Source organism: Pteropus vampyrus, unplaced genomic scaffold, assembly GCF_000151845.1.
Source record: "Pteropus vampyrus isolate Shadow unplaced genomic scaffold, Pvam_2.0 Scaffold159, whole genome shotgun sequence".
Classification (NCBI taxonomy): domain Eukaryota; kingdom Metazoa; phylum Chordata; class Mammalia; order Chiroptera; family Pteropodidae; genus Pteropus; species Pteropus vampyrus.
The window spans coordinates 1,863,132-1,875,673 of NW_011888940.1; the positions used below are offsets into that span (position 1 = coordinate 1,863,132).

The 12,542-nt window shown below is 49.3% G+C and overlaps 2 protein-coding genes across 9 annotated transcripts in view; one reads left to right on the forward strand and one right to left on the reverse strand.

Annotated features, from left to right (window-relative positions):
* The window catches only part of AKT3 (AKT serine/threonine kinase 3), a 282,574-nt gene extending 273,134 nt beyond the window's left edge, over positions 1-9,440 (forward strand). For all 8 annotated transcript variants that reach the window (XM_023536572.1, XM_023536569.1, XM_023536574.1 and 5 more), the window contains one exon: positions 5,877-9,440. In XM_023536572.1, the coding sequence (XP_023392340.1) occupies positions 5,877-5,962 (86 nt within the window). In that variant the 3' untranslated portion in view covers positions 5,963-9,440. The remainder of the gene's footprint in view (positions 1-5,876) is intronic.
* Positions 9,441-11,170: 1,730 nt separating this feature from the next.
* SDCCAG8 (serologically defined colon cancer antigen 8) overlaps positions 11,171-12,542 on the reverse strand; it is a 206,094-nt gene continuing 204,722 nt past the window's right edge. Inside the window, exon 18 of the mRNA XM_011370073.2 lies at positions 11,171-11,333. Coding sequence (XP_011368375.1) covers positions 11,304-11,333 — 30 coding nt within the window. The 3' untranslated portion in view covers positions 11,171-11,303. The remainder of the gene's footprint in view (positions 11,334-12,542) is intronic.

Below are 12,542 nucleotides of genomic sequence, written 5' to 3' on the forward strand. Positions count from 1 at the left end.
TTTTTTTCATTATTTCCGAGATCAAATTCCACAATAACTTATTCCATTCTATTTAAGGATGGAGTTAGCTGAGAGAAAAGTTTTTTCAGGTAGGAAAAATTACATGTGGAAAAATTGTAAACTGAGATTTCTAGACTAAATCATGGACTAATTAGCCCTTCCTCACTGTTCTCCGGTAGATTCTTTTGACAGCAGCGGAAAGGATTCTGAAATAGAGACTTTCTGTGTTTCCCATTCATACGTCACCTTCAGAATTTTGCCAATTCTAGTTTCTCACTTAATAGTTTTAAAATTCACTTTAAATTGAATTACTCTTTTTTACTTACCTTTGTCATAAGCAGTAATATCCATGAAGACATTATTTGGTTTGCTAATAATTTTTTGATGCATACAGATTAAATGACATCTATTAAAGCTATACATTCATGTACCACTTAAAATCATTCCTCATACACTAGTATGTGCCCCACGCTTTGATAAATGCCCTAAACAAGTGGGCTTTAGTGGAAGAAAAGCTTATCAAATATGGTTTATCAGCATTCTCACATTCTGACAAAGCTCCAGATCTGTCAGTAGTTGAGGAATGAGGATAAAATGGAGTTTCAGGGACGTTCGGTGGCTACAAGATTTCCTCAGGGCGCTCATCTTTCGGCTCAGTAACATCATGTTAGTTTTTCTCTCCTTTTCTTTTCCTTGATGTCCTTTCTTGTGCTGCTTTTTCTCTCTTTCCCTTTTAAAGACAGATGAGCTGATGGTGCTGACGCACCCCGAGCGTGAGCGGGAGGGAGGGTTGGCGTGAGGTGCCGTTCCGGCATGGTGTGGCCAGTACATGACGAGGGCTCGCTTGTCATTTAGGCCGGGAGTTTTTAACCTGCGGTTCATGGCCTGGCGGCGAGGGACCGTGAGCACCCCGGAGTGAAAAATAGTTATGTGTGCGCTTATCTTTCTTTAGACTTGCAGGAGGTTAAGAACCTCTTAACTTTTGTTTTATAAGGTAAGAAATTGAAGCTCCGAGAAAAATCAAGCTTCCCGACGCCCACAGTAGTGTCAGCCGAACGAGGAGCAGGACTCGGCCCCTTGGCCGATGCGCAGGTTGAGCTGTGAAGGGTCAGGAGTGGGCCGTGGGCTTCCAGCCTCTCGCCTGCCATTGCTAGACCCTCAGAACCTCCTGAGAGTCAGGGACAGCGTTAGGAAGCCTGGGTAGCTGTGGGCAGGGAGCTAAGTGGGAGCCATGGGCACGGGCCTTGGCATCATCTCCCCGGCCCCAGTGCGGACTCTGGCAATAGAATTCTCTGAAATGCTGGCCTCGCCAGTGGCTGCTGCATTGGCCTGAGAGGACCTTTCGGCAGAAAGCACTTGCTGGCCCTGTCGCTGAAATGCAGCCTCACTTGTGATCAGACCTGCCATTCTCCTGCTTCAAGTCCTCCACAGGCTTCCCCTGCACGCCAGATCCAAAGCGCTCACACACTCTGGCTGGCTGGGTCCCGCCCACCCTCTGACTGCATCCTGTTCCCTCTCCCTCGCTGTCCCTGTGTCCCCGCCACACCTGGAACATACCAGGCCTCCCTGTGCCGCGGGGCTTGGGCATTTGCTTGCTCTCTTTCCAGACATTTGCATGACCTGCTTGTTGTTTGGAGCTCAGCTCAAATGTCACTTCGTCAGAGAGCTTTCTGCATCCCTTCCATTCTAACGAGCAGTATGCCGCTCTGACAGTTCCCTTTGTGAAATGGAGGTTTTGGCATTGGCGGACTCTTTTGAGGTCAAGTATGTGTCTGTTCTTTTGGAAGTCATAGAGGTAGGTGGGCTCCGTAAATGCAAAGCCCTGGGTGCACATTTTCCTTCAAAAGCTTGAAGTCAAGTCCAATCACAGAAGAGCCCTTAGGGGGGCTAAAGCCCTGGGGGGCTGAAGAGCCCTGAGCTCACCCGCTTCTCCGGCTCTGCCCCTCAGTGGCCCTGGCACGTGGCAGGTGAAGCGAGGTCTTGAAGAAACACACCTCAAGTTCTGCAGGTGTGAATAACCCATTTTAAATTTTATTTAAGCACCAGATGAACCAATCTGTGGTGTCCTTTGTTCTGTGATCAGCTGTATGCAGAGTGATAGGAGGCCCGATATAGCAAATACCCGAAAAGAGAGAGGGCGTGGTGGGGCGCGGGGCAGGGACTGGCAGGAAAGATGCAAGGAACCGTGGGATTAAAGAGACCACAGCAAAACAGTTTTCAAATCTATTTGAACGTAAGTTAAATTAAAAGCTTTTTAAAATATACCTTCTTAGCCATCAGAAGAAGGTAATGAATTGAATTTCACAGCCCCTAGCTTCAAGAACCAGAGTCTCTTCAAGATTCAGCTTACCTGCCTTATCCCTAACTCCAGACTGACATGGCGGTTGTCACGATGAGAATGTCATTAATAAGTATTTTATTGCTCAATTTCTAGAACTTCCAAAATGAGACCTAATTATAAGAAGGTGTTTTAAGTCACCCAGCATAGTTTCTGGAATATCATCTGAACCCCGTGACTCAGCTTCTTGATCAATAATGTAATAAAACCGAATGTTACGACAGAATGTTTTTCTTGGCATGCCACACTTTATCACTAGCAGCAGCTCTGTTCTCGAAAGAATTTATGTCGTCTCAGATGTGGGTAGTCCTGGATAAGCTCAGCGACTCTGAGTCTTTAAAGGAGAGAATTGAGACAGGGATGGATTCAAGCCCGTACGTGGCAGTAACTTCCAAGGTGAGCCCTGGCATCCGCCTGCAGCCGTAGGCAGGGCACGGCTGGTCTCTGTGGGCGTCAGAAGCGGGTGTGGCCCTGCCTGGTACTAGGCTGGGGACGGCCCCCGAACAGCCCAGCGGCGTCACCTGCGTCTGACAGGGGGCAGCAGTCTGTGGTCAGGAGGACGCTGTGGTCTTGCCATCATTTTTCCCAATTCAGGATCTAGACAGGAAGATCAGACAGAATTGCTCAGCAGAGCAGGCCGGGGCCAGGCGACCCAGCCCCCCGTCCCGTGCGGCTCAGCTCCGCTCGGCCCCCTGGCACCAGGCCTGGGCCTGGGCTCCAGCTGTAGGGAGTGGCCACACCCCGGTTCTCCCAGGGCGTGAGGGCGATGTGTGTCGTTTGATGGTCCCGGGCCTGTGTTTCCTAGATTCCCTCGAGAGGCAGGTCAGAGACCTCGAGCTGTGACCACGTTTACCGTATCTTCTTGCAGCTTTGAACAGCGGTGCTGGTGAAAAGCCACCACAGCCCTCAGCTGCTGAAGCGCAGAGGTTTTGTTCACAAAAGCCCACAGTGGTCCTGTTGGCTAGCGGTTGTCTTTCCACTGGCCACCTTGCTTTTTTGAAACAAAATGGAGCTATTTTTTTAGAACAAATCAGCAGTTAGAAAGGCAGAATGTTCCTTTTCTACAAACAGCTGCAGTAACATGCCAGATTGTCCTCACTGGTGTTAATTAATTGGACAGATTTCGGAATGTGTCGTCTTTCATTATACCATGAATGGTCCTCTGCCTTCTTCTTACAGAAAAAGAGGATCTAGTAGCTTTCACTGCCATGCGATTCCATTTGTTCACTGTTCTAAGAAAATTAGGCAGCCGATGCTACTAGGACCCGGGGGTTCAAACCTAGAACGTGGAGGTTCCCCCCACCCCAGATGTGCATTTGGTTTTTCCGGCATAGCTCACGTTCATTATCATTGCTGTTCCCCACGAGCCTCCCTTCAGGGCGGGAACGTATTTACATTCGTCGCCTGGACTGGGCGTGACAGGCTCTGGCTCTGGCGGGCAGTTAGCTGCTGAGTCACTGTCACTTCCATCCAGCTCCCCTCCCTCCACAGCCACCCCTGCCTGTGCAGCACGAGGGCCCAGGGGAACCCCTCATTCCTGCCCCCAGCTCGGCCCCCCACTGTGACCAACTGGACAGAGCAGGAGAGCAGGCGCCAGGCTGGAGGGATGGCGAGGTGTGGGCCGCGCACGGTCGTCTGTGAGATGTAGGTTCCTTTATACCCAGAAACGTGATTAATTTGTTACTGAAGTGACAGATGAAGACTCTTAATTCCCAGCTGATGTGCGCGAAGTCCTCAGAAAGCCCACGCCACGGCTCCCGGCCACGCCTGGCCGACCTGGCGCGAGGCCGGCTGGTAGCCCGAACGGGCGCCCGGCTCCCCGGACCTGTGCTCCCCGCCTGGCTCCCCGCCCATGCTCCCCATCTGTGCTCCCTGCTCGTGCTCCCTGCACCCCGCAAGTGGCGGGGCAGAGACAGCTCAGGAAAAAAGCCATCCGTGGGGAGAACCGTTTCACTGAAATGCGATCGGCCCATGTCAGGATCTGGGCATTAAGATTTCAGCTACCTTTTCTCTGGAGTTTTTATGCTCCGCAGCTCCCGCCGTCGGAGGTGGACCTGGAAATCCTGTGGACGGTGTTTCGTCTCAAAGGCGCCTGTGGTTTGCTTGGTGCCTGACCCCCATTTTATAATCAGGAGGTGGAGGTGTCCCTAAATCACAGCACCATCGGAAACATGTTGTTAAGGGACGGGAGAGGCCCTCAGAGGTCAGGGGTGTGCGGGGGGCAGGAGCCACAAATGCCCCCCGGGGGAACGAAGCCCCCCCAATACAATATTTTCTAGTACATTCGAGGCCACACATTTTGGTTAGCGACTGGATCTCATTTCTAGAATCTTGCGTATTAAGAATTGAACACCTAAAAGAACAGTGAGAGAGGAGTGGAAAGGTTTGTCATCACCCAGAGGGATGCAGAGCATCATCCTCTGCTGTGTGACAGGCTCGGCGCCCCACGAGACCGCGGGGTCAGGCCCCCGTTCCTTCTCCCGTGATGTGAAATCAGTGGTCGCTGGAGTGGCTGGGAAATGGGAAGACCTGGCAATGGCGGTCCTATACGTGTGTGTGAGGACATGGAGCTATTCTGCTTGAAGGAGAGAAGGTCCGGTGTTTCAGACTCCGCCCTTGTTTCAGAGTGACAGTGCGCGATCAGGGGCACCTCGAGAAGAGCGGGCGGTAACGGGGCGCCTCCTGATTGACGGTAGACCCGGGGGGCGGGCGGCAGGCACTTTGCCTGGGAGCGCAGGCACAGGGAGTGTTGTGGACTGAGTGACGGAATGTGTGACCACTCACGGAGAGCAGCGTCCTGCCAGTGCGGGACCATCCTGAGGACAGTGGTGGGAGGAGGTCGGGCCATCACTTGTAATCCGTCGGACACAGGCAGGGCGGCGGGGCGAGGGGCAGGAGCGGCATCAGGGCGAACAGCCTGTCGCTGAGCCTTCAGAGCTCGTCTCCCTGCTCGGCCCCCGCTGGGCCGGTGCTGATGCTGCCGTCCTCGCCTTGGTCCTCTTCGTTCCCGCTTAAAGTCTTACCGGGAACGGGGAGGAGGGCAGATGTTAGACGCAGAGTGAATAATGTAAAATCTTAAACGTGTAATCAAGGGCTCGGAGGAAATGGAGCCGTGTGCAGCTTTATTTTTCAATCCCACCTAAAGCACCACGAAGAAAAAATACAAGCATTTGAAGGCGGTTGATGCTCGATTCAGGTGCCTTAGCTCTGCTGATGTCTGTCATTTTGACACGCAGCGTTTCATGAGATTCAAGGTTACCGAAATTTGTTCCTTCTAATTTAAAAGATCTTGTTTTCTTCAATGGTATATTTTCATAGTTTCCTGAGTCTTAAAATGTTGATGTCTTGAAGGTGATGGTTCGATAGTATTATTTCTTCATCGATCGTGTGTTTGAAAACGAGATAATTTTGAAATAAGTTTGGTTACCATATATTGATAAGTTTCTGGGAGCTGATTTATGTCGAAGTTAGACCTCTATAGACCAAAGATAACGTGGCCCAAACAAACAGAGTTAACACGGCTGTTTCCCGCCCGCAGACGACGAGGACGGCATGGACTGCGTGGACAGCGAGCGGCGGCCGCACTTCCCCCAGTTTTCCTACTCGGCCAGCGGACGCGAATAGGTCTCTGTCATTCTGCTGCTTCACTGTCATCCTAGATTCATTACCGAAAAGGGTTCCTGGACATCAGCAGTCCTCGCTCTTACAAACAGCAGGAGCGCCGTCAGCCACCCCGGACCCACCCAGGGTCTCCGCCCCTCGCCACCTCCCGCCCACACGGGACACACACACACGCAGATGCACTCGACTTTCTGTTTTTGCATGAAACTGTATCTCGGTCTAGGGTCCCATGCTGTTGCTGCTACTGTCTCACTGTTACAGCAGCTTTAGGAGGTAATTTTACAGCCTTTGGAGGTCGTGACCCCCGCTACTCATTCGTGCGCAAATCGTCATCTTCTGAACTTTTAGTTCTCGTTTCTCCCTAACAGTGAAGGACAAATGAGATACACTGATTCTAGGTACATTTTTTAACTTTCTAGAAGATAAATCAAAAACTAATTAGACTAAGAAGATTTAGTTTATAATTCAGAACAAGCAATTGTGGAAGGGTGGTGTGTGCATATGCAGAATCTGAGTGAAGCGAACCCCGACGGCGCCTGGAGCGGGTGTCCGCCGCTAGGATCTGGCTGAGTCATTAGGAAGCGTTTGAGCGGAGGACTGAACACCTGTTGAGATAGATACGTCTCAGTACGTGTATGTGTAAATTCCTGTGGGATACCGCAGAGGAAGCTGGTGTTACAGTTGGCCGTCCAGATTTCGCGGGCAGTCACGGGCAAACGAAACTGTTCCACCGAGGAAGGAAGCGAGCGTATGCACAGCAGAGTCAAGGTCACTTAGAGGGTCTTTGATGGGATTTGCACCAGAGAGCATTTTTTTTCCCTGTGCTTGGAAACCTTTTTCCATTAATATTTATCGCCTCTGATGGCTGAAGAATGTAGACAGGTATAATGATCCTGCTTTTCACCAAAATTCGTGCACCAAGGTGAACAGGTGTTTGCCTTACTTGTTTGAACCTTTCATTTCAGTTCTACGTGAGTTAGTTTCTTCTCAGATGTTAAAACTTTGTCCTTTTATGATTTTGTTTATATTGCAGTAGTATTTATTTTTTAGTGGTGAGAATTGTGTGTCATGTTAGCAAATGCAGCTCCAACCTACACAAATAGACTCACTGCAGTTTATTCTGACCCACGTGCAAGGAATGTCCACGCCAATGAGAATCGTGCACTTTTTCTCCTATGTCAAAAAATTTCGATAAGACTCTGAAATTGTACATAGTGGTTAGAATTTGGCTTTGGGAGAAGAGATGCTGTCATCTAACCCCTTGGTGCTAAAAATGAGAAAATCCCCAACTCCCCATGCCAAGGGGTTAATGAAACAAACGGGTGTTGACGTTGGCTCATTTAGGAAGTGAGAGGTCATGACGGCCTGTCAACATAACGGAACGAAGAAAATTGAGACCCGAATGACGATAAGAAATGAACTTTACTCGGCAAAACGAACACATCTCGAGTATCTACAAAGTAGGCAGTAAAGGATAAGAACCTGGTATGTTTAGTCTGATCATGGTACATGAATCACTGAATTAAGCCATCAGGGAAAACAAAACAAAACAAAACAAAAAAAGAACACCTCTGACTTTTCTTTTTCTGTATATACTCATGTCCCCAGATTCCAACATTTCTCACTGACAGGGGACATGTATGCAAACCTCATCTTTCTCCTTCATTAATGACGATCTTCAGATTAAACCCTTTGGTGCTAGGAGCTGACATTTTCCAAAGCAGCCTATGAAGTCCAGGGGCTGGGGGCTCTCCCGCGGCAAGCGGGAGGCCGTCCGGCTCCGTGGAGTGATCATGGAAATGTATCTTAGTTAAACTATCTGACAGCTCCCAAATGGAAGACTGCAGTGTGATGTAGTATTATGATTGCATTGTATGAAAGAGCAAGTGACTTTCTAGGCAGGATGAATCACGTTCATATACAGATGTCTTAGCCTCTTGATGCTGGAAGTATGGATTATAGATATCAGACCACTGCTGGCGGTGGGTGGACCACTGGGACTGACGGGGTCAAAGGGCATTTTACTAAGGCAGCTAAGACACATTCAGACATAGATTTTAGCCTAATTTTTCATATTTCTACCTGAGTGAAGTTCATCCTTAGCATCGAGTAGGAAGTTACAGTGAATGGTATAGTTCATTCTTTCTTACACATATCGCTCAACTTTTGTTGTTCACTTGGAATTACGTTGACTGTTCCACATTCGCGAGAAAGTAGACTAGAAGGTATGTCCTGTAAGTTGTCTTGCATTCATTTTATACAAAGGGAACGGGAGAGAGGAAGAGGAGAAGGCCGAGGCCGGCTGCTGATCACAGCCTTCGTTCCTGCAGAGAGGAAGTGTGACACCACGCACTAAGCACACCGATAGCTTTTTTTGTTTTTCCAAATCTTAAGGTGATTTCCATGACCTTGGCCAAGAACACGTCCTAAAGATTAATGACAGAGTCGACCGAGCCCCGGGCCGCCCACGCCTCACAGCTGGCTCTCGGTCCCCACCAGAGCTCAGGGCTCGGTCACTTACCCCTCCAGGATTCCCCGAGTGTCACGCAGCGTGTTTTCTTGGCTTCGATGTTGAGAAACCCTTCCTTTCACTCCCAGATCCCCATCAGCTGGCACGGAGGAACAACAGGGAAGCAGGGATGTATGTAGGAGGCTTCTAGAACGTCCCCGTGTCTGCCCATAGCTGTAGTTTTGGATGCTGGCAGACGGAAAGGCGCAGACCTGGAGTCGCTCTATCAGAACACACGTCAGACATCGCGGACCCCATCTCGAACTCACTGTCGTGAGGTGCGCCCTCCCGTCGTCTCGGAGGAGACGGGCACTCTCTGCTCGGAGGTTCGGCATGGTCACTCACAGCTTTGCTTTCTACACTAATTCCATAGCGTTCCTCCAGTGTTGTTTTCCATTTCCCACACCTGATTTCTGGCTTCTTAAAGCTGACTGTTCTCGCAGGGGCCACTTGCTTCTCCTCGAGTGCGAAAGTGAGGGCCTTCCGTACTAACTGCAGGGTCTGTTACACCTCAGCGTACACACTTTGCTGCTACCGTTTGTACTGTCTTCAGTAGAATTTCCTTATCTTGCTCCTGGTAGTGCATTACAGGCAAGCATGAAATGTAAAGTATTTATTTAAATAAAAAGAAAACCTCTAAATTGGTAATTGAATTACCTCCCTGTAGCTTTATAGTTTGTGACATTTCTCGACCTTGCTAGTTCGTTAATTAGATCCGCACAAGATCTAGTCATCTGGTTAAGGATTTTAAGCAGACGCAACTATGAACCCAAGAAACTGTATTACTATTACTGTCGGTCATACTAAAACTGTTTATTTCCTTAAGTATATGACCCACAAGGATGTGAAATAACTACAAGGAACTGTTTTTGTACACTGTACATCCTTAGTATTTTTACACGTATATGATAGGGGTGCACATTACCTTCCTTCGTACAGACAGCTTAAATAAAGCACTATGTCAATCTGCTACTTCTCTGTTTATTGTTGTTGGATGTAGTTCTGTAATCTCAGAAAATTAAATATTCTTTTCTGAAAAAAAGATTTTTAATAGTTCCACCTGGTATTAACCTACCTGTATAAAATGTGACAGGAAAAATATGTACATTTCTTGTAGCTCAGAAACACACCTGGGATTATTTTATTACTTCAATAAAATGGCAATGTCGCAGTTGTACAAACCTTGACGAAGGGTTACCTCCGGGGGGAGACGCAGCCCCCCAGCAGCCCGGGCTTAGGACACACGTACTGTGAAGCCAGAGATGGGGTAGGTCTCCTGGGAGTTTCGTTAAGACCCTGATAACCCTCAGCCAGATGGCTTGGACCCCGAATTCTTAAGGAGGGCAGCTCATCAGCAATGCCTTCCTGATAATGTGTTGCTCTGCGCACTTCCTTTCTGAGAAGATATTTTTAGAACTTCATGGCCAATTAACAGACTTAGCCGTGGATAATGGATGGGCAGGATGGTTGGACTACAACCCGATTCCCTAGAGTCGTTTTGGATGGGGCCTTTTTCTCATTTTACCTCATCGACCTCCTGTCGTAGAAACTTGGCTTGGATCCTGTGACTGAGCCAGACAGAGGGATGGCTCTGGGACCACAGTCAGTCAAAGCACGTATGTGTGTGTCACACAGCCACGTTCAAGGGCATTCTCACGTGTGCGCTCTGAACCACGGGGGCTGACAGATCCAGGAGACTGAAAAAGTGACCTCTGCAATTCTTTAAAAGGTGCTATTTTTAGACTTGTATAATTTATTTACTGTATTCTTAAAACAATTAGGGACAATTAACGTGACAGCCTTTATGTCTAGCACATTCGATGAAATCAAAAACTTCTGACTCTGAATAGAAGTTCTACTCTTTCAGGCTTGAACCTTTTCATGCTCGAGACTCTAATGGTCTTTACACGTGTCTCATCCCACGGCCTCTACAGCCTAAAACACGTGGATTCTGAGAGGCCATGATGGCGATGACGGTGACAGACCGCTGCCCCGGGGAGACCAAACGGCCTGAGGTCAGGGACTTGCCCCAGAGGCAGCCCTGTCTCCAGTGTCCCATTGTCATCTTCAAAGATAACAACATTGAAATGCCCTTTTTTTTTTTTTAATTACTTTAAAGCATTTGAGGGCTTAACTGTGTATAGCTGAAATACTATTTTAAACTAAAATGATCTGTGTACAGATATTCGCTAGAACTCTAAGAAATGTAATTTCACTGAGTATGGTTTTAGGTTCTTCTCAAATACTGCACATTGAAGAAGCCTGACGCCACTGAGCAGAGATGATGCTTCATTTTTGTCAACAGAGTGGAAGGGATAATTCCTACCACTTCCTGGCATCTTCCGATTGTGCGCAAATCCGCAGGCTGATAAATGAAGGCTTACGGGATGTTGGTTAAAGACAAAGCTGAGAGAGAATAACGTAGATCACAAAGAGGGAAAGAAACGTGAGTGGCAGGGGAAATAGCGTGGTCCTTAATACCCTTTGGCCTAGTTAAAATATGTGCCTTTTTGGTGTGTTTTGTTCATCACTACAAGGTAAAAAGTGAACATTACCATTCAAGTCTTTAAATAAAGTTCATTTATTGAAATTCATATGTGTAACAGCATACGAGTGAGCAGATCTAAAAACAGAATAACGTGGAGCCATTTCTGAAAGTCCACACCAGGCCCAGGCGCCACCATGCAGGGGCCGCTCAGAGCAGGTGGCGGTGACGCACGGCACGCCGCAGTCAGGCGGCGGCCCCCGGAGGGTCGCGGGACCTTGTGGCACATCACGTACAAATCAGATGAATGTAAATATCTCTGTAAATCATTCCACTCTGTTTCATCCAGGTCAGCAATCGGATTGTGGCATGCTGGGTAACTGGAAAAAAAAATGATAATAAAAAGTAAGTTTAAATAGATCATGTTCTTCAATGTGATTTGTCTTCTCACTGGTTTAGTTAACTCTTCTAAATTTTTGGAGAGAAAATTTGTTAGGAATTGTATGTGACCAACCGTGTGAGCAGTTTATTCCTCATCTTTACCACAGATCCGACCCTTGCCAAATAGGAATATATGAAGTGAACTACTTTGTCTGAATGCTTTAAGTCTGAAGACAGACTGTATTCCAGACGTTTGTGTGTCTCTGAAATAAGCGCAGTACGATGACAGGGTCTGTCCCCGTCCAGGAAACCCGATCCGCGCCAGCGCGGTCACCACTCGCTCAGACGTCACAGCGGGTGGAGTGACACGGGCAGGACGTAGGCCGAGCGTCCCTCACAGACTCCTGGCAAGGGGACACGCGCTGAAACCTGCGAAGCGCTGCAGACAGCTCACTGTGACATGTGACACGGTTAACAGCATTCTCGCGTGGAAACCGCCTCCCACACCCTGGAAGGGGGGTCGGCGCACGGGGCCTCTTGGTTTTAAACCCAGATCCACGTTTCAGAACGAGCTCTTGAAAGCTGCGGGGGGAGCCACAGTGAGGCAAGGACTGGCTGACAGGCTGTTCACTCTAGTTCAAACCACATCCCGAAGTGGTGTCGAAAGCCCTGGAAATGGTCACGGCCCACAGGACGTTTCTCTAGGGCCGGGTCTCTGCTCTGCGAGACGGTGAGTGACACAGGCCTGGCCCGGGAAAGTGAGAATCCCGTCCCTGAGCTGACAGGGACCAGAGGCAGAGCGCAGATGGCATCTTGCAAACCCCAGTTCTCGCTTCCGGAGCGAAGTCAGAGCGTGATGTAGGGCCACAGGCCCGGCCTGGCCTGGCCTGTCCTGCTGGGCCTCCTCGAAGCCGGCTCCTGGAGCCCGGCCTGGAGCGGGGGCCCTTGTCCCAGCGTAAGCCACCATTACTTGTTGAGGATTTTCAGGCCAGGACCGTGAATGAAACCGAGACAGAATTCATGCAAGAGAAATACGTGGAAAGCAGTCTGAGCGCAGTGGCGTGACATGGGGCAGTTACAACGCGTGTGTGGTGCAGCCCGAGAGACGGGGGTGCGGGGCGGGGCAGGGGTGCAGGACGTGGACCAGAGGTGGGCGGGCCCTCTTCCCTCGTGGCCCTGGGGGCTGTGGTGCCCGGGCATCCCCGGGG